The sequence below is a fragment of the Malus domestica genome, chromosome 02 (genome assembly GCF_042453785.1).
Source record: "Malus domestica chromosome 02, GDT2T_hap1".
Lineage (NCBI taxonomy): Eukaryota > Viridiplantae > Streptophyta > Magnoliopsida > Rosales > Rosaceae > Malus > Malus domestica.
The window spans coordinates 26668659-26690036 of record NC_091662.1 but is presented as its reverse complement, the minus strand read 5'-3'; the positions used below and the strand labels follow the sequence as shown (position 1 = coordinate 26690036).

The 21378-nt window shown below is 37.8% G+C and overlaps 3 protein-coding genes across 4 annotated transcripts; 2 read left to right on the top strand and 1 right to left on the bottom strand.

Annotated features, from left to right (window-relative positions):
• Positions 1-669: 669 nt before the first annotated feature.
• On the bottom strand, positions 670-3718 carry LOC103406773 (10 kDa chaperonin 1, chloroplastic-like). Of its 2 annotated transcripts, none has more exons than XM_008345774.4 (7): positions 3438-3718; positions 3242-3300; positions 3083-3133; positions 1657-1722; positions 1513-1560; positions 1346-1375; positions 670-906 (listed from the first exon to the last, which is right to left on the bottom strand). In XM_008345774.4, the coding sequence occupies exons 1-7, from the start codon at positions 3523-3525 to the stop codon at positions 838-840; spliced, it is 411 nt and encodes a 136-aa protein (XP_008343996.2). In that variant the 5' UTR covers positions 3526-3718; the 3' UTR covers positions 670-837. The 2 variants fall into 2 exon arrangements, with proteins under 2 accessions (XP_008343996.2, XP_008343989.2); XM_008345767.4 differs by having other exon boundaries at positions 1337-1375; positions 3438-3693.
• An 890-nt stretch (positions 3719-4608) lies between these two features.
• Positions 4609-6644, top strand: LOC103406763 (uncharacterized). Its single transcript, XM_008345759.4, has 2 exons — positions 4609-5054; positions 5914-6644. The coding sequence occupies exons 1-2, from the start codon at positions 4967-4969 to the stop codon at positions 6513-6515; spliced, it is 690 nt and encodes a 229-aa protein (XP_008343981.2). The 5' UTR covers positions 4609-4966; the 3' UTR covers positions 6516-6644.
• A 10037-nt stretch (positions 6645-16681) lies between these two features.
• Positions 16682-18076, top strand: LOC103406751 (E3 ubiquitin-protein ligase ATL4). Its single transcript, XM_008345750.4, has one exon. The coding sequence runs from the start codon at positions 16913-16915 to the stop codon at positions 17891-17893; it is 981 nt and encodes a 326-aa protein (XP_008343972.2). The 5' UTR covers positions 16682-16912; the 3' UTR covers positions 17894-18076.
• Positions 18077-21378: the final 3302 nt, after the last annotated feature.

Sequence of the window (21378 nt, the reverse complement as noted above, 5' to 3'; positions counted from 1 at the left end):
CGTAAACTTTTAAATTGAAAAATCAAGGACTTCAACTAATTTTTTTGGCTAATTTTCTCCTACCATTAGTTTTTCATTCATTGCATCTAAATTTCTGTTAAATGAAAATACGTGCACAACATGTGAGAGCTATTTGATCGTTTCATTCTTTAAAATAATTGAAAAACCCTAAATTTTTTAAATGTTGACCTGTATCTATGTGATTCTATAAATTTTGTATACAAAGGTCTAACGAAGTGACCTTTTTGTTCTCAAAAGAGAGTAGCATGGTGTGTACATAGAGTTATCGTTAATTTAGATGAAATCTATAAAAAGAACTACCAATAGGGGGGGAAATCAGCTAAAAAAAATAGTTTTTAAGTCCTTGATTTTTCAATTTAAAAAGTTTAGGAGGTAAATTAAAAGTTAGATGAAAATTCATCAGAAAAATCGGGAGCTTACTTTTATAAACAAACAATAACCAATGTACACAAATCGTTCCTTCCCCACCATCCTTACGATACGGCCTCCATCTTTACGACATGCCCTCTACGTCATTTTTGCATCATTATGTTCGGATTATCATAGCTTGCATTTCACAAAGGAGGTTAAATACGGATAGTGCTATCCACACACCTCTTTTTACCTTTAGCACACTCCTATCAATTTTCGGTCATCGGAGCGAATAAATTGAAGAGTATCAAATGACATAAATTAATGCAAAAAAGTGTTGTCTACAAATTTGAGTTGAATATATAGTTTTGGGAATTGAGAGACACTACAAGGAAAAACATCCTGACAACGAAAAGTCTCATGAAACAATCATGTAAACCATTGTACCTATTCGGAGCTGAAACTTTATTCGACTACGGCCAATAATTCACTCTCTTTGCAGAAGCAATGCCTCCCATCTACTCCCAAATCCACCTGAAACAAAATTTTGAAGACAATGTCAATTCGTTGTGTAAGCATCAATATGCAGCCATTACATGGATCACAGCAGAACATTTCCACAACAGACTTCAGTTTACAACGAATATATTACGTCTCTACTCCGTTCCATATTTTACAGTCGGCAGTTATTGGCTTACACAGCAAGGTGTGGCAATTTTCTGTCAGCTGTGCTCAACACTAAAATTGTGCATGTAAAGAACTAGAAACTAAAGACACTTGAGCTTTACCTAGAAAACTAATGGAAGAAAGGTGGCCCGGCAACATAGGTGTGGAGGGGGAGCGGGAAATTGAAAACCACTAATAATGCTAGACGGCCGGGATTAGGTTAACAGTGTCGTCATTGTCATGGAATAAAGTCACAGGAAAACCAAAAGATAAGTGGAATAACTCAACATGAACTTACTCTATTTACCTCATATGCATTTATGTCTGAAAAAAGAACCTGCAAAATGAATAAGCATTTCCGTTATGATGACATGTTAAGCACCTAACTCAGTACTTCTAAACAACAGAAAACTTCAGTTGGTCAGAACCAACAGAAAATTGTTATCATTATTTGGGAACCTTATAATTACTCACCTTCTTTCCAGCCTTCACTTCCCCAACGTCAGCACCAACAGAAAGAATCTGAGAATAACAATGCTTGTTAAATTATCCTGAGATTCAACTACTTATTTCAAAATAAAGAACAAGAACCATGCAAAAAAGAAAGTGTAGGCATACTTCTCCCATAAGATAGCGTTCAAATTTAACAGCTGACTTGGGCAGCAAAACTCCTCCAGCTGATTTCTGCGGCATAGGGCAATTTATCGTAAGCTAGTGTCCTCTAGTAGACAAGGTATGTACACAACTACAAATATATTTTTCCATTTGATATAATAACTACAAAGGAAAAGTAAACAATTAAGTCCGTTTTAAAACCACCTGCTTTCAAAGCAACTAAATGCCAGCAATTAACATGAAATCTGTTCATGAAATCTGTTTTGAGGTATTCTATGAGACAAACATATTAAATGCTAACCAAAAATACAAACCATTTTCATTTTGAAAGCATCTCATGCGAACTTGGATATAGAAGACTATACCTAAACCCTACAACCAACCCTTAAACTCCAAAGGTTATATCTAATTACAATGCCTCTAATGCGAACTTGGCTTTTAAACCTGATCGAGTTCAAGATTGTTAGTATGGTTTGCACTTTGCAACCCTACTGAAGGTTTACTCCTGGTCGATCTCAAGATCCTCGGTCAAGTTTGACACCTATTATCAAACTACTTGAATTTGAACATCACACGTAAAAAAGAATACACTCAGCTCAAGTGTCATTAGTATGAATCAACCTAATACAATCCGAGACATATCCTGCCAGAATATAAAATTAAGACAGGGGACCTAGTTAGGTGATGCTGTCCCATAAAAAGCTATTGCTTAACTGAAAATCTGTTCATTAAAGTTAGAAAGAAGACCTACGAGACCGCAAAGAAGAATTATACCATAAATATGTCTTCAAGCCATGAAAAATCATTCAAAATTCTACTGCTATCGCACTGTATTCCCAATGAATTATATAAAACCCTATGACCAGGTACCATTCCACTGTCAAGTTTCCTCCAATGACACTCTTCCCATTTCACAGGCCCTCATACAATAGCTTAACTTCATAGAAAATTTCTACATAGTACATACACAAGGATAACATACAACAACCATGATAACATAGGATCGATTATATCTACACTATTTAACATAATGTGTTATTGAATGCATCATGGTATAATATCACAATGATATGATAAGTGGGAGGACACTGTAGAGATGATATACAAATATAATCATTTTCTTAGTTTTTTTTAGGGTGATCTCCACCACATAAACATGAAATGAACCAACAAAAACATACATATTTATATTTAAAAGGAAATGATTAAGCCATTTGACAATATTACGGGTCTTCACAACTGTCATAGGAATGCAATTGGTAGCAGTAAATTAAGCCATTTGATAATGTCACGGATCTTCAAAAAGCTCAAATACTCAACTAAATAGCCATTGACACAGATGTTTCGGAATCTGACTAATAAAAGATAATTGCATAAAGTTGCCACTCCAGACTTCCAAACACAATGGTAAGACCAAAAACCAGCATACCTGAGGGAGCACCTCGAGACGAATAAGCACTCTATCAGCTTGTGGAACCACCTGCCACCCACAAATCACCACCACAAAAATCAAAAACTCCGATAATGCAATTCGTCGCCAAAATAAAAGAAGACATCAAACATTAAAATGTGCAGAACCCCAACAAACCTTGGTGGGTTCCCATTTCGTGGCAATTGCGTTGACTCTCAAACACTTCCTTCGCAGACCTGAGAGCGAAACCCATTTCACAATTCATCAAAATTAACAACATTTCATAAATAAATAAAATTTAAAAAGTAGAGAAATTTAACAGAGATACGAGAAACTAAGAAAAGGGTTTGGAAATGAGGTAAATTCAACACACCTGGGAGTAGCTTCTGGCTGTTGGACAGAGAAGCAGTGTTGGGTGTGTACAGAAAAGGGGTTGGTAGTGTGACGAAAGTGGAAGCCATGGCAGAGCTCTAACAAAGGTAAAGGGGTTTTCGAGGAGCTGCACAGACAATGAAGAAATGCTGGGGTTGGAGAAGTGGCGGAGATATCTTAAACCCTGGTGCCTGGTGGTGTGAGATAAGGAGAGAGTCACTGAACCGGCAGAATTCTCGGTCTGTTTAAAGCCCGTTTATGCTTTCTTGGGCTGGGCTAGTTAACTTTTTTGTGGGCTATAGAAGCATATCAAACTTTGTTCCGCAATGCAAAAAGTGGTCCGACCCGATGACCCGACCTGACAATCACGAAGTCACTTTCGAGAGATAGGACTTAGATAATTTGGGTACATTGTTACAGTGACATCCGTTTAAGAACAAATGTCATATGGAATTAGATTAACACATGACATTGTCTTGTTGTACTGAGATGTTACTTTGGCTTAATATCGGTCCATCTAAGTTGTTATCCAATTTCAGAGGTTATACTAACATGTTCGACAGTTGCCAAATTGATTTGAGAATCTTCATGTTGGGAGTTCAACATCAACGATTTGGGCTTGGCAGCCATCACGTTTGTCTAAATGACACCTAGATGAACCCGACGGTCACCGAGTTAGGTCAAAATAATGTCGGACCGAACCCGAGTGGTCACCTAATTGGGTTACATGATGACGCGATCATTGACTCTCGTATTTCTAACAAATGGTTTGGTGTTGCAACAATTGGCCCAAAAACCTTCTCTCCCCTTCGTTAGGACAAGGATTGTCTGCCCTCCTTGTTTATGTGCCCTCATGTTTTGTGTGGTCACGGTTAAGCCACGTCAACATTTTATATCATTTTTTTTATAGAGATAATAAGACAAAAATGAATAGTACTATAAAATGTTGACGTGGCTTAACCGTGACCACACAAACAGGAAGGCATAGGAGGGCACGAGAACAAGGAGGGCAGACAATCATTGTCCCCTTCGTTAATCCATCACCCAATTCCAATTTTTCTTTTTTCAAACGATATATTTTGTTAAATTAGATATTAAATTAATTACCAAGAGAGTTCGAGTTCACATCATCATACAAGCACTCAACTTATGTGGTAAAATGTGACTTGCCCACATCCAATCTTTTCAAATCCTCTGCATTTTCTAAACCAAAAGAAATCCACCCACAGAACCTACAACGGCTACAAGGGTCCACCACCACCCATCTTTTTGTCCGTGAACTCTGCAACTCTTCATCAGTATTCAAACACTTTCCTCCCCCACACTTTTTTCCCTATCCTCCTCCTGGAAAATCTCTCTGCTTTCTCACTCGCATTTTCCCACTAGCCAAACACATCTCTCCCGTATTTTTCATGAAAAAATAATCAATACCCTTTTCATATTATTCCCTACTTTCCTTTCTCTCTCTCTTCTTTTCCCTAGTTTATTTCTTGGTAGAGCAAAACCCAAATTTTTCTCACAAGTGAGATTATGGTGAAGAAGCAGCTTTGTTGCTGGGGGTGCCTCATAATCTTCAGTCATCTACTACTAGCATCTCTTGTTTGCTCCAAAATCCACGGTACTATTACTATATAATCTCAGCTTGCAGATTCTTTTTTATCTTTCCTCTAAAATTATAATTCGTTTGAGCTTTTACGTTTTACAGCTAGGAAGTAGGAACTGTGCTGAAATTTCCTAGCTAGGGTTGACTAGTTACCTCAAACGGTGGTCGTAGAGATGAACACATTTTTAATCAGTACTTTTACTATTGTGTCTGAGAAGTATTGTCAGCGTATTTGGCGTGAGTAACTGCACGCGAGGGGGCGTGTTGAGAGTGTGAATCCCACGTCAGGAAAGTAAAGCGGTTGAATTGTAACATTATAGTAATTATTAGAGTGTTTGGTGCACTTTGGCCATCGATGCAGGGCTAATTATAGTTGAATTTTTAAGGAGCTTACCTCGATGAGTATTTGCATAAACATTAATCCATCCAAAACCCGCAATGTCAAAACCAATTCATCTGCCTCAGTCTTAGCGTTGTTCATCAGGGTACTCTTTGTGATTTCCTTTCCACATTTATTAACATAACATTCCGGCCTCTACGTTTGATGAACACCAGTTGGTTATTGTGATGTTTCATACCTTGCTTCTTACACTGGGAACCATAGCATCACGTTGCCCTTTGCCTTTACAATCTGAAGTTTGAAGTTGAACGGAATGTATTAACTTGTACGACTTCTTGGTGAGAGTTGGAAAGAGTGGCATAGTTGGTGGCTTTGTCCCATCCGGCATATGATTCCTGAACTATCAAATCAATGTAATTGGATAACTTATAAAACGTGGTCATCATTTTGGAGCACTTGTTTGTTAAGAGTATATCGTGTTTTGAAGATAGTGATTGTGCATTTTATGACATTGTGTGCGGTTTGTCCCCTCAGGAAACCCTGCAAATGACCTTGTTGAGATAATCAACAACAATCGAACAGCTCATAAACTTCCAAAACTTAATGACAGTCCTGGACTCGGGTGCATTGCCCTGCAATATGCTGAGTTGTGCAAGGGAAACTGCACTAGCAACAACACCGTGAACTGTAAACCATCTGAAGAGGACTTCACCCAAGTTTTTGCCCCGAATTGTGGTGTGGAACTACCCACTTTCGGCACCATAACTGCCCATATTGTGGGTTGCCAATCCAAGTATCTTGAGCCCTCACTAGCTTTTGCACATGTTCTTGTTCGAGACAACAAGGCCTTATCAATTCTGAGAAATAAATCACATACCGAGGTGGGAGTAGGAATGGTTCGGGTTCACAAAGGGCCATTCTTCTGGAGTGTTCTCTTCAGCACTGGGAAGACAAACTCCACGTTTGTACTGGAAAATCGCGGTGAAGGGATCCATCAAAAGAAAGGTTGCTACAGTGGAAGCAGCTTACCATGTAGTGCAGGTCAAGGGAATGGTTCCTCGCTGTTGAGCAATGTTACGATCATCGCTTTTCTATGTGCTGTTTATCTTTCGCAACAGTTGAATGTCAATTTATGATTCGTTACCACTCTGAGATATTTCACTAGGGAATGCTCGAAAATTTTGTTACTGATTGACTTGAGAAGAGCATGATACGCAGACAGACAGACCAAAAACTTTGGATTCCAATTTATTTCTTTGCTTTTATCTCCCTTGATTCTCGTTAGGTTCTTCCTTCAAGAATTTTCTTGGTATAAAACATTGGCACTCTCTAATTAGGTTGTCCTGGTGATTGAACAGTCACATTTTATCTGTGTATTGTGACCTTGCAAAACTGATATCGTCTCCTTTGTACGATACAAAGTGAGAGATAAAGCTACCCTATACAATGGGTCAGACATAAGAAATATCACTCAAACGTAGTACTAGTTTCACCCACGTATTGTTCATTTTAATCAAGATTATGTTTCCTGGACAGAAAAAGAGTGGCATTGTTCAAAGTTGAGTATGGGCCTGACATCTAAAGTCTTAACAAGACTTCAGCTCAGGTTGTAATTTGGGCCTCTTATTATTCCGGTGGGTACTCACTACTCAGTTTAAACTGAAATTTGACATTAAGGAGCACCCGACAATCATTTCATAGGTACTCAAACTCTTCTTGTATTGGCATTCTTCTTCAACTCAGTACGTCTTCTGTTCAAATTCTTCCTCATTTTCCCTACTGTAGACTAGTGTAAAATTTTAAAATTTTTGTGAAAATATGAATTAGTTGTAGAGCTCACTCCACGTTAAATTTCAATGACCCAAATTGTCTATTTTGTAAGTCTCGATTCATAGATCACCCTTGCAAAAATTCAATTTAATCTGAAATCATTGCCTATTTAATTATCACGATGAATTTCATTGTTTGTTATGGAACAAAATGTTCATCAATTTCTTTGAATTCAATTAGATGTCTCCAATACTTTCAATTTGGCTAATATTTTACAAGGATAATCTATGAGATCGAACTTGAAATATAGACGGTTCAAATCGTTAAAGTTCGATATGGTAGGAACCCCACAACTAATCTCCATTAAAAAATAAATGGGAATCCCTTTCCTTAAATGTCTCTTATATATGCATGTGTGCATGTGTGTGTGTGTGTGTGTGTGTGTGTGTGTGTGAATGTCACTAAAGTTGTAAATGACAACATATATGCATGGTAGCAAATGTATGACAAGGATGATGACTCTGAATTCAAGCCAACATAGAGAAAGTTCATGAATCAGGATCCCCCCGAGGACCCAAAAAGACAACGACACATAAGATTATAGACTCCCCTTTTCTTTTCTGTCGAACCAGTACGTGACGAATTCGGTACCACATTGCTATGACAATTGATAGCAGATTCATTGCATGACTTATTCTAAATTTGCTCACCCCTTCAGTGTAAATATATTGTTAAATTCAAATCTGGTTGTGCATAATCACTTAGTACTACGGTCTACTGATATTTCTTTTCACTTGTGTAAGTGAGATGTTTTATGTTCAATTATCGCTAAAAGAAAATTTAAACCATATTATTATTTGCTTATTATAAGCCAAACCCATCCCCAAGTCTATTAGTTATCAACTAGCTGTTCGTTTGATGGTAATTTTCTTTTAAATATATTTTAACTGATGAGAAACAGATTGGGGATAGTTGTTTTCACTGATCAAGAAAATTAGGTTATACATAATTTGGAAAGAAAAAAAAAGGTTATACATAATGCGTATAATTAATTTCAGCGGCATAAAAAGTAGATAAATAATAGATTTGAAAGGGCAGTTCAAATTCCATTCAAGAACACTCTAAATTGGTTGGTCATATACCGCCGACAAATATAACAAACCTTCAAGAACCAACCACTTAAAAAGTTATTTTATTTTGAAAAGAATTTATATGATATGGGTACACAATTAATAAGTCATTCGGTGTCAACAGTACATCGTCATGTACCAAAAAAAAAAAAAAAAACCTTATATATGTTGTTGCACTATTAGTATAGGAGCATTTTTGCTCACTATCATAAACCATGGTGTATGCACACCATACTTCTAATTAATTTACACGTATCCTTTCACCTAATTTTGGTTAATTTTTTTTTAAATTAAAAAACTAACATTCAGTGTGAAATTTAACTAGAGTTAGGTGAATGAGATGTATCAATTGATAAGGTGAACAATAAGCATACACCATAGTTATAATAGTGAACAAAAATACTCTCATTAGTATCAGACGTCACAGTGACAATATACTCGTATTTTACAAGTACTTATCCTAATTTGGGCCGTTTTATTAATATTCCTTCTTACACTATTTATTTATGTCTCTTCATCATTCAATTTTTTAGTCCAAGATATATAGAAAATGTGATCATATTTATGATGAAATCAACCACCAATTAGAAAAATGAGCTAATTAATGTACGTTAAACATCTTATCTACCACCTCAGGGCTACGAGTACACAAACTTAACTAAATCTCAGGTCATAGAGTATATCATATTTATGATGATATCAACCACCAAGAGCTTTAATAATACAATCTTAGGCACAACCAAAGTCTGGCCATATATGATCTAACGGTCCAATATATAGTGGACCTAAAACACTCACCTAGGACACACATGCATATTTGGCCATCAATAGTGCTTCAATTAAATTTCAATCGCCACGCATCGGATTCTATTTGGAGGTTACAAGTAATAAAAATAGTAAAGACTAAAAACTAATGTAACCACATCAAGTGGTCCAGTCCAATGGAAATGTAGTAGATTTTCAAGTCAGGTTGCTCCTTAGTTTTGGATTCAAGGCACGAAGCTGGTAAGAATACAGGTGATTCCTTGGTTGAGAGCATTTGGATGACATGTATCATTTGAATGTGGTTAGAGGTGTGTTGAAATGTCTTTAGCCTTTTCAGACCCCACTGAAAATTAATATCACCCTTCGCAATGTGGGATACCTCAAGCCTCGGTAGGAAAAAAAAAAAAAAATATATATATATATATATACACACACACATATATCTTGATATTCCATTTCCCATTTAGTATTTAAATTGAGGTTTATTTATAAACTAAAATTTTCTTTCATAATTCAGGAGTATATCAATAACATCTATAATATAAGGGCCTGTTTGATATTCAACTAATTTTTTTTTTTTAATAATTCTTAAAAACAACTTGGATGGACTTCTCTTAATAATAATTTTTATTACAACCCAAAAACTTGTTTATCATATAACCTGGAAACTATTTTAAATCTTAAAACGTTGAAAACTTAGTTTGTTACCAACACAAACAGAACAACCATCCCAACCTCAAAGAGTTGCGTCGCCATTACCACCAAGACCCAAGATCTTGGATACTTGATATGTAACTCTGAATTTCACGTCATACTATGAATCTTGTTGTTTTCAAGTGGGTTTTGTTTCATAACAACTCTGAGAAAGTACAGCCATGGATGCTTCGAAACTAAGAAGAAAAGCTTACAGAGAGATTTGAGAGAGAGAGAGAGAGAGAGAGAGAGAGAGAGAGGAAGATAGAGAGAAAGTATATATTTGATTAGCTGTCGAAAGATACTACAATCCTGCTCCCCCTCACTATTTATACTTACTAGTTTGCTTAATGACTAAGCTAACCATCTAACTAACTACCCTTCTAGGATTGTGAGGAAGATAGAGAGAAAGTATATATTTGATTAGCTGTCGAAAGATACTACAATCCTGCTCCCCCTCACTATTTATACTTACTAGTTTGCTTAATGACTAAGCTAACCATCTAACTAACTACCCTTCTAGGATTGTGACACTTGTCATAACAAGATCATTTCATACAATAAACCCTCCTAGGTACACATCACTCAATATTCTTCACATATGACGGTGAGTTGCTAATTTCCAAATTTTTTTCATAGACATAGAGCAAATTAAGCTTGAACGTAGGCCTTGATGTTAGCGGGGTCGGGGCTTTGGATGATATTCGCTAGTAATCTCAAATTTTAGGTTTTTATTTTAGTTATTTTTTAGTCCAGGTTTTGTAAAATAGACTTACCAAACAAATATTTGAGTTAGGAATTGAAAACAGTATTTGAGTTATAAAAAAAATTGAACTAAAATAGAGTACCAAACAGACTCTTAGGGTTTTTTCCAAACACAGCTACAAAAAGCCAGTGCAAACCCAACAAGCCTCTCTCTCTCTCTCTCTCTCTCCCCTTCCTCTTACCAAACCCTAAATCTACAAATTTAATAACCGTCAGCCCTTACTCTAGCTTAGGACCGATGGCAACCCCTCGCACCAATTTCTAGCATTCCTCCTTTATCTTCTCATGGATTATTGCATATCTACTTTTCGTCTTAGTATTTTCATCGATAAGTGTCTTCATGGTGAGGTTATTTGTGAATATTTAATTTTGTGTTGGTTGTTATTGAGTCCTCTTGGGTCTACTTTGTTGGAATCGGTATCTTCGTTGATGTTGTTGCACACCAAATTCATGTTGGTTTGGACACTAGTTGGTTCGTTGTTAGTTCCTCTTTAGAGTTGGGGTTCCACAATGTTAATGAGTGTCCTCATGTTCGTTATATTCAAGGTTTTGTGCGTATAAGTTTTCATATGCTAATTCACAAAGTGCTTGACCTTTTCATTAAGAGAATGAAGTTTCTTAGGCTTTGAGTGCCATCTTAGACCCGCAAGTTTGAGTGTGGTTGATTTCAAGACTTGGATGCATATATTTGCTTATTCTCAAGCATGTCTCACCCTTAAATCCACCAGTCCAGTGGCAATTAGTTTGACCAAGTTGGTCATTTATGTTTTATTAAAGTTTCTTTGGGTTGAGGACCTTTTGGTTGTGTTGAGGCCTAAAAATGTCACATGTAAGCCCAATCAAGTCCCGAAGCCTAATTGTCATACAAGTTCCAAGCCAAGTCCAAACACATGCAAAGGTACGAAATTTAGAAAGAAAAATTTTCACAATCATACCAAGCTACGGTATTAAACCAGACATTTGTATAAATCACGCCACGCTCATGCGAATCCATGCATATTCATCGCGTTGAGTTTTGTCATGCTAACCACTATTCACGCTAAAGTAAGCCCAAGCCGCATGGCCAGGGCTTGCCAAGTGAATTGTGGTGTTGATGGTTACAGAAGTTTATTTGGGCCTATGCGGAGTCAAGATTATGGAAGACCTTCGGCTACTTAGAGCCCAAAGATCCAAGCCCATAATCTTTGAAGTCTACGTAAGTAAGCTTAAGAGAGAACAAACCCAATTTCCTTATTTCCCGAGCAAGCCAACCAATCTAGTTATGAAGGAACCAAGTCCCAGGCCTTAAGTTCACGTGATAATCCCACCAAACATGCATTTAATGAAGACAAAGGCTTACTTTCCCTTCCTAACTAACGTAGAAAAACAAGCATGAAAGTCAGGAAACGTGTTACTAGAAGTAACGTCTGTGGAAGCTGACTAGGGAAAGCAACGCCTTAGGAATGAGGTGTAGCGCAATCTTCATGAGTGCAACAATACTCAGCTGTCTTACACCAAAAAAGAAGGTTGCAGCTACGCCAGGAGAAAGAATGAGGAGAATTTAGCCACAACTAAAGATTCCTTAGGAAGCCTAGAAAGGAACCATTCACCTACAAAGGGGAGGTCAGAAACCTTAGAAAGGTGATCCAAGAGGGAGGATAGACAATGGAACCCAGAAGGAGATGAGATACAATATTAGGAAAGGCTGAAGGATTGTGCTGCACCAAGCTAGGAAGATGACTCCCTAACTGCAAACAGCCTTAAACCTCTGGAGGATTCACCCCTGCAACCCTCGTGTTTTTTAGAACCTTCTTCTGAGCATCCCAACTTTTAGAAGCCCTGTTGTCATCCTACGAAGCCCAGATTACCCAACCTAGAATATCACACAACCATGCAAACTCTTTTTCTCATGGTAAACTAACAAACTTCTAGCTTCCACACCATGCCTCACTTGAGCAAGCCATTATTTGCTTAATCATGTTGTCTTTGAGTCATTTATTCAACCGGGGTATTTCCTAAGACGTGCTACTTCTTTCCGGGATTTGGTAGGAAAGCAAACCAAGGAAGGCCAGAGGACATTCACAAAGCGCAAGTCCACTTCGACCTAAAATTCTCCCAACATGTTGTTATCTCGAATGTGCTCTTTTATATATGTAACAATTGTTAATATTATATTAAAATCGCTACCTCTTTATTTAAACAAAAAAAAAATGTCATTGGCACTTCAAAAAGGTCAATTTGCCCTCCTCTTTAGTGTATTTTTATTTCTAAGTAGGATTATTTTTAGCTACGCCTCATGAATTCTATGTTGACTTACTTTATCCCCTGTAAAAAACCATCACTTAACTCCCTAAAACTCAAAATTCATTCCACTTTGACTTATGGACTCTCTCTTCTCTCTAAAACTTATATGTCGCCTCCTGAAACATACGTGGGACCAACACTCAATAAGACTATGCCACATGTGGAATAAATTTGATTACGAATCTCCATTATGCATTCACAATCAACAATCAGATAATATTACGTTAAAAGAAATTGAAGAGATGAAAAAATAAAAAATAAATTGATTAGCTTGGCGCACTCAAATCAAATCTACATAAGAAATTAACAAATTTAAGGCAATGTTGAGCAAATTTTAAGTTTTAAAGAGATGCCTTTCAAGTTTCAGATGGCAAAATGAAACTAAAATCGAGTTCTAAGAGGTAAAGTGGAGCAAATGTTGAGTTTCAAAAAGTAAAATAACGATTTTAAAGTTATAGAGAATAAAATGAAATTAAAACTGAATTGCAAGACGCGTAGCTAAAAATAAATCTTTTAATATATTGCGTATAAAAATTTAAAATGCGAATTAAACTTTTTGGAATGTATTTAACAATTCAGAAAACAAAAAAAAGCTAAAACAAGCCGAGTAACTTCCCACCTTGGAAAATACACATATTTGGTAGGAATTTGAGTCCCAGTGACGGGATGCGAAAAGAACAGGAATGAAAGGTACAAGTGTCCACACTCGGGACGTGGTTCCGAACCTTTGGTAAAAACATTATCCAGTTTTGTTTTGTCGTCACTCTGGGGATTTGTAGTGCCGTTGGTTGTTTTAGTCAAGGTCAGTCGAGCCATATTTGCTGTCGCACGCAGACGCATCAGCCTGGAGGCCAAAAACGACAACAAATCAGAGCTTGACTTTGGTTAATTACGGTCGTCAATTCTTATATATTATTACTTTAACTTACAAGTAACCAAAGATTTGGATGTGCACTCCACGTAACCAAATAATCAAACACCTAATCTATCCATGCTATATCAGCCATTACATTACATGGAATTTTAGTGTAAATTTCTATGCAATTTCATGATTAATTTACCACTTTATTTAATTAATATTCTTATCATTGACTGATTAATTAAAGAAAATGATATATTAATCCCCCATGCTGTTCTTATCTTGGTTTTATTTTCTCCGTGTGACGAGTGATAGATGGTGTATAGCTTTAATTCATTGCATCATCCGTTGCTCATTTCATGCGACCCGAAATTTCGAAATTTTACTAGAACCATCTTTTATCAATCAATGTGCCCTCGTTAATCTAAAAAATTTAAATAAAAACATAATTTTGTTTATTTATGTCGAAGAGGAGACAATCGAGCTGTCGTGGACTCGTGGTTCTGGAACCTGGGTTCTTTGGGATGTCGTCGAGGAGGATGGCTGATGAGTGGTGCCGTTGTGTTGGTTGCGACGGCTGTATTGGATGATAGGTTGGTTGGTTTGGAGAGCACTGTCGTTGAGGAGGAGAAGTTGGAGTCGAGGGAGTCGACGGATGGTGGAGAGGCAGAGTGAGTGTGAGACTGATTCTGGAACCTGTGACTAGGGTACTAATTAAAAGTTAAGATTGGATGATAGGTTATCATTCAATCTCGACCGTTCATTATAATTAGAAACGGATCGGTCTAAGACCCCCTTTTTCTAAGTGTATGGGCCCGACCCGCCCCGTTTACCAACACCTCCTTTTCCAAAGAATAATGCTTTTTCATCGGGAAGACAATTATATACCCTTTTTTTTTTATCAAAAACAATTGTATATTTTATATTTCAGAAACATGCATGCCAAGAGTGTGAAACAAGTAATTCCATACCAGAGAGAGAGAGAGAGATGGATTCGAGGTGTTCCATAATATGCAATGGGTTAATGGATAGTGCTATAGTTAATTAGGTGTAGGACAATTATGTATAATGTATACTATTATTATTAAAAAGAATAATACAGGTCTCTTGTAGCATAGTTGGTTAAAAAATATTTACCATGGTATATGAGAAAAACTTTTTAGTGTACACGGTCTGATAGACCAAGTGTCCAAATACAAGTGTTTATAGCTTAATTAATTAAGAAAATTTACCTTTACTTCTGAAAAATCTCTCGCACCCAAAGTCTTTTGTTCGATCTTCCCTTTGCATCTGAAAAATCTCTCACCTGAAGTCTTTTATTAAAATGAGTAATGCTATCGTTATGCTGTTACATTTAATACAATATAGTAGCATAGTTTTATGAACGGTATTTGCATCATTCTATATCAGAAAGCACAGCACTTCATGTCTCTGCAAATCTCAGTATTTAATAAATTAATATGATATGTTTTCCATTTTCCATCTTCTTATTAATTTTCAAGTACCCAAAAGAATTTCTGGAAATAATAACAAACAAAGTACCAAAAAGAATGTCAAATACTAATTTAATTAGTCCATTAGCGCCGTGATTAAAGTACTAATACGAACATGCTCCATCAGATCTATCAATGATTAACTAGTACCAGAAAAACTGATCTAAACAAGTACACGTGTCCAGTGGTTGGAAAAGTATCCGGCGTCGTTTTGTTGCTACCTCGTCCAACTTTTTGCATAGGAGCTCCTCTCAGATCGAATGGTTGAGATTCCAAGTACCATGTAACAGTGTTCCGTACATGGAAGTAATTGGCTTTAGTCGGTTTTTTTCTTTTTGGGTGAACTTTATTTGGAAAACAAAAGAAATATGCAATTGTTGAAATTCACGAAGAAAAAAAGACACGTGGCGCATGAGCACACGAAGAGTACCGGTTACTCAATAGAGTGATTTCCAACCGAGTTAGCTTGATCAGTGCAGCTCTTACACTAGACAAAATCAAATTGAGATCTAATAAGCTAAAATACGGAGTTTTTGACTTTTGCGTGAGGTGTTTTGCAAATGGATGTGGGTCTCACGCTCTCACCTAATTTTTCTCATAGCTAGAATTTTTTTCATTTCTAAAATTAAAAAGAATAATACTTGGCTTACAATTCTTATCTTGTATTTGAGTTCTAGCGTTCTAATCTCTCCTCATTAATCGTGTGTATCAAACCAAAAGGAGGGTCATTTATTGAAGATAATTAATTGCAGCTGGCACTTTATCGCAGTCGTGATAAGTTACTATGACTATGCACCATAAGGCTGATTCGATCCTCACTAATCTCCCTCCTTCTAACAACTAACAGTTTCTCACTAACACTATTGTTCGTAAAAAAAAAAAAAAAAAAAAAAAATTGAAGATAATTAAACATAATAGGGGGTGTACCTCTCCAAATCTAATGTAATGCTGTGTAATAAAACCTTTTAAATGTGGAAAATTTAATCTTGAGTGAAACTTCCATATGGGTTTGACTAAAACCCTTCATGGTAATTAATTAATGATTATAAATTTATAATAATCACTAGTACAAGTCAAATTTAATTAGAAAAATAGAAAGAAATGAATTGAGAAAAATGGCTGAGCAAAATTCTGGGTAACCATCCCAGTTAAAATAATCCAATGAAAAAACCAACAAGTAAACACGCACACAAAGCCTTTTTTTTAATATTTTTTTTTCGAGTTCGGCTAACTCACACATTTGAGTAACCTAATTTAGTATCGAATTTGTCATTCATGATATTTAAATCTATGATATTTCATTTACAAATGAAGAGAAATATTACCAGATCGTAGTATGAACGCCCATACAAAAGCCAAATTAAATCACCAAGTTTGTCCAAAATAAAAAGCCAAATTGTCAAGTCAAATTTCCCACATTCTCATCTCATCTAAACAGAGGGGGCACAATCGTAACTTCCTGGACAACAAGAGGGGGATTATGTAATTTCAGAACCTTCATCCTACGTCTAATCTTTCTCTTCAAAAACCTGCGCGCATTTACTCTCGAGTGCCAGAATTCAATTCCACACCAGCCAGCACCTCCACCTCCACCTCCACCTCCACCTTCACCATAATCAAATTCCCTCCACATCACGTGTTAGGCACGTGCCATCTCCCTCCCAATCCCCGCTATTTTCCCTCTTTCCGAAATAAAAACCGAAAACAAACAAGGGATTTATTCACCCTCTCTCTCTCTCTCTCACTCTCTCTCTCTCTCTCTCTCTCTCTCTAAAATGTCGGAAACAGCAGCAGCACCGCCGCCGCCTCTGCCAATACTACCTCACCGCCAATCCTCCTCCTCCTTCAAAACCCTAACCCCGAGCCTCTTCATCATCATTGTCATCCTCACAGCCACACTCGTGGCCTCAATCTGCCTCTGTCTCATCCTCCGCCACCTCAACCGCCGATGCATCCGTCGCCTAGCGCCTTCCCCCGCCATCTCATCCTCCGATTCTCGCCGCATATCCACTCGCCGAGTCAATCCGGTGACCTTGCCTACCCTCCCTCTCTTCACCTTCTCCTCCATCACTCGCCGATCCTCCACCACCATATCCGCCGACTGCGCCGTCTGCCTGTCGAAATTCGAGCCCAGCGACGAGCTCCGTCTCCTCCCGCTCTGCTGCCACGCCTTCCACGCCGTCTGCATCGACACGTGGCTCCAGTCGCAGCAGACTTGCCCACTCTGTCGCTCCTCGATCGCCGCTTCCGACGCCGAGCTCATGACGCTCGCCTCCTCCAATGAAGGCGCAGCCACCACAAACGGTGGCAGCTTCCGCCTCGAAATCGGAAACGTCAGCCGCCGCAACAACAACCAGACGACGACGACGACGACTGCGGCTTCGTCCAATCGGCACTCCTACTCCGTCGGCTCCTTCGATTACATCGTGGACGAGGAGGCGTCGGAAGTGAGGCTGAGCAATGCTGAGCGAGAGAAAGACGAAGTCATCTTGCCGGTGACAGAGCCGGAGCCGCCGATTCCGGCTCCGTTCCTCGCCGCGGAGGTGGGCTCAGGGAGGTCGAGCTGGCTCAAGGACTACATTGATCGGCTGTCCAGCACCCTCTCGTCCCGAGATATCTCATTTCGGAGCTCTGGACGATTCTTCACCGGAAGCAGCCGTCGGAGCGAGGTGTCCGTGGCCGGCGATTGGAGCTTGGAAACAGAGCGCGTCGGAGAAGAGATATCGGAGATGTTCCGGTGGCTTGCAGGGGTATGAATTGGTAAATTCGTATGTGTATATAAGCTAGAAGCATATGGTGGAGTAGAGTTTTACACAAATTTTTGCAGTGGAGTAATATTTTTTTTTACTGTTCTTGGTAATAAATGGTGCACTTCAGAGTTAAATCATACTGTCATGCATCTTTTAATGAAAAGAACCCAACACTCGTGAGTTATGTCATTTCACACATTCTACCTGTGATTATAGTATTGAGCAACAAAGTATGGTTCGAACTCGGATGCAAGTATGATTATGAGTTAATGTTTTTTTGTTACGACAATATCATGCATATTTTAATTGTTATGATTAAGAACGATGGTGATTTAAATTCAAATGCAACGGGATAGACACACTGATCTAACCTGAGTCGGAAATTATGAGTTGATATTTGTGTGATTATTCTTGCATTGCTCTTCACTCTTCTTCTTGTTTAACATTTTGACTTTGTTCCTCTTCGCCAATTGTTTGTTTATACTTTATTGGGATTGAATGTACAAAAGCAAAAAAGGGCAAACCAAAACAGCAAAAGAAACTTAGCATTTGTTTCTTACTTGTTTTAGAATTCTTGCTTTGTACTTGCTTCACATTTGTCACCCGAAAAAGAAGAAACAAATGAATTGACAAGAAATTTGTGAAACCAAATAGCTAGGCCAAAAGAGATTTTGGGTCCAATTTCCATGGATTCTAAGGATAGGCAATGAGTGTTTTGAAACCTTTTTGGGTTGGTTTTGCTTCTTCCTATCCTTTTATGTGCAAAACTTAAATCTTCCCCACCCTATTCACAGGAAACTATCCAAATGATTGTGGACCATCTGGGATTGGATCTTTTGTGCTAAATTATTGAGAGTTATGGTTTTTTTTTATTTTTTTTTATTGTGGATTTATCAAAATTGGGTGGTCCAAATGAAAGCTCCTTGACCGGTTGATCCAATAAGAAACTTTTAACTGTCATATATGTGGTTGGTTGTATGAGACTATGAGTGAGGAGGTTGTAACCTTACACTAGTTTTGACTTGTATATTTGTTTTCTTTGTATTGTCTTATGTATGAATACAAAAGACATTGGTTTTAATGTGGGGGATGGGACCTTAGTTTTTAGTGAAGCACCTCTTCTCACATCTACTACAAGAGTTCAATTCTAATTTATTTCTGATGAATTTCGCAGAAGGGTGTTGCAAATATTCAACTGTCGAGATTGATTATTTTCATCTTATTTTTAAAATTGAAAATCTCTTAGTTTACGGAATAACCAATCAATAATATGTTATCATATTTCATTCTCGGGTCTTGATTTTTAATTTGATTTGAGTGACAGAGACTTGACTTTTATCAATGCGACTTTAAATCGTATAATAAACATACTCAAAATTATCATACACCGAAAAACTCTGCTGTTTAGCTCTAGAAAATTTAGGAATCTCAAGTAGTATTTCGAGTAAGTAATGCAATTTAGTAATTTCAAAATGATCAAGCTATATATAGTGTTGACTCCTACTTCTCAATTTTGTTTCATAGAGATTATACATTATTTTATGATTTGGATTCTTGTTGGTTTGAGAAATCTTCGAATTTAATCCGTAAAGTTACCCGAAACGATCGCATATCCGCTCACTCATTCATTAGTTCGTGTTGTGCTACAAGAAGGATAGCTCAGCAACCTTCTAACTCACTCCACCCACTTTCTAATTCGAGCAGAAGGCAAAGGCTTTTAGTTATGAATTCATGTCGTTGAAATGAATATTTAATTCTAGGTTGAAGTTTGAAAGGTCTTATTCAAGTTACAAGAATAGAACAGAAAAATTCTTCTTAAATTTCTTTTTGTGAAAAGAAAGGAAAGGAATAAATGTGTTTAGTGTAAATGTAACTAAATCTATGAAATTGTATACAGATATTCTAGAGAGAGAGATAACAATTCAGAGAGAAGAGAGAGAATGAATGTTCTTGATATATTTCTTAACCACTAAGTAATACAAGAGGTTGAGATATTTATACACTTCTAACAACAAGACTAACTGCCTTAACTAACTCCTCTTCTAATCTAATTACACATGTCATCATCCTACACATCAAGCTATACTCTATCATCCCCCCGCAAACTCATGCTGGGAGGCACGAAGCATGAGATTGGAACAGTGAATATGAAACAAAGGAGAACTCAATCCTTTAGTCAAAATGTCAGCAAACTGCTCTTTGGACGACACAAACTGCACAGAGAGTTGCTCCTTTGCCACCCGTTCCCGCACAAAATGAACATCAATCTCAATGTGTTTAGTGCGTTGATGTTGAACGGGATTAAAGGACAACGCAATGGCAGACAGATTATCACAAAACAACACAGGTGGGGAGGATAAAGGAACCTGCAAGAATACTAAGAGTTGCTGGATCCAGTCCAATTCTGCTGATGTGGATGACAGGGCACGATATTCGGCCTCTGTAGACGACCGGGATACTGTCAGTTGCTTCTTGGATGACCAGGAAATAGGACTATTCCCTAAAAACACAACCAAGCCAGTAGTCGACCGGCGGTCATTAGGATCCCCTGCCCAGTCAGCATCACAGAAGGCCTTTAATTGAAGGGAGCCACGAGAATAACCAATGCCATGACTAATGGTGCCTTTTAAGTACCGCAAGATGCGTTTGACTGCTGTGAAGTGAGCAACCATAGGAGATTGCATGAACTGAGCCACTTGATGAACAGAGAAAGCTATATCCGGCCTTGTAAACGTAAGGTACTGCAAGGCACCTACCACACTTCTGTACAAAGTGGGATTGGTATATGGATCACCATCATCCTTGAGAAGCCTGGTATACGGCAAACAAGGAGTGTCACAAGGTTTGGCATCGATCATCTCTGTTTTGGTGAGAAGATCCAACACATATTTCGATTGGGACAAGAATAAACCAGTGGCAGTCCGGGAAATTTGAATGCCAAGAAAATAATGCAAATCCCCTAAATCCTTGATGTCAAACTCAGTGTGTAAAGCAGTAATAACCTGTTGTATGGATGCAGATGCACTCCCTGTGATGATAATATCATCCACATAGAGGAGAAGAATGACTATACCAGAATCCACCGTTTTGACAAACAAAGAGGAATCGGCATAAGTAGTTTTAAACCCCAACTGAGGCAGGAACTTGGTGAATCTATCATTCCAAGCTCGGGGAGCTTGCTTAAGGCCATATAGAGATTTCTGCAGTTTGCAAACGAGGTGAGGATGATGCACATCTTCAAACCCAGGAGGCTGAGCCATGTACACTTCGTCTTCTAAAATGCCATGTAAAAAAGCATTTTTGACATCGAGTTGGCGAAGGGACCAACCAAACTGAGCTGCAAGAGCCAATACTAATCGAACAATGGTAGGTTTAACCACCGGACTGAATGTTTCCCCATAGTCAATACCAGGTTCTTGACTGAACCCTTTAGCCACTAACCGAGCTTTATGACGGGCAATAGTACCATCAGAATGTCTCTTGATCTTGAA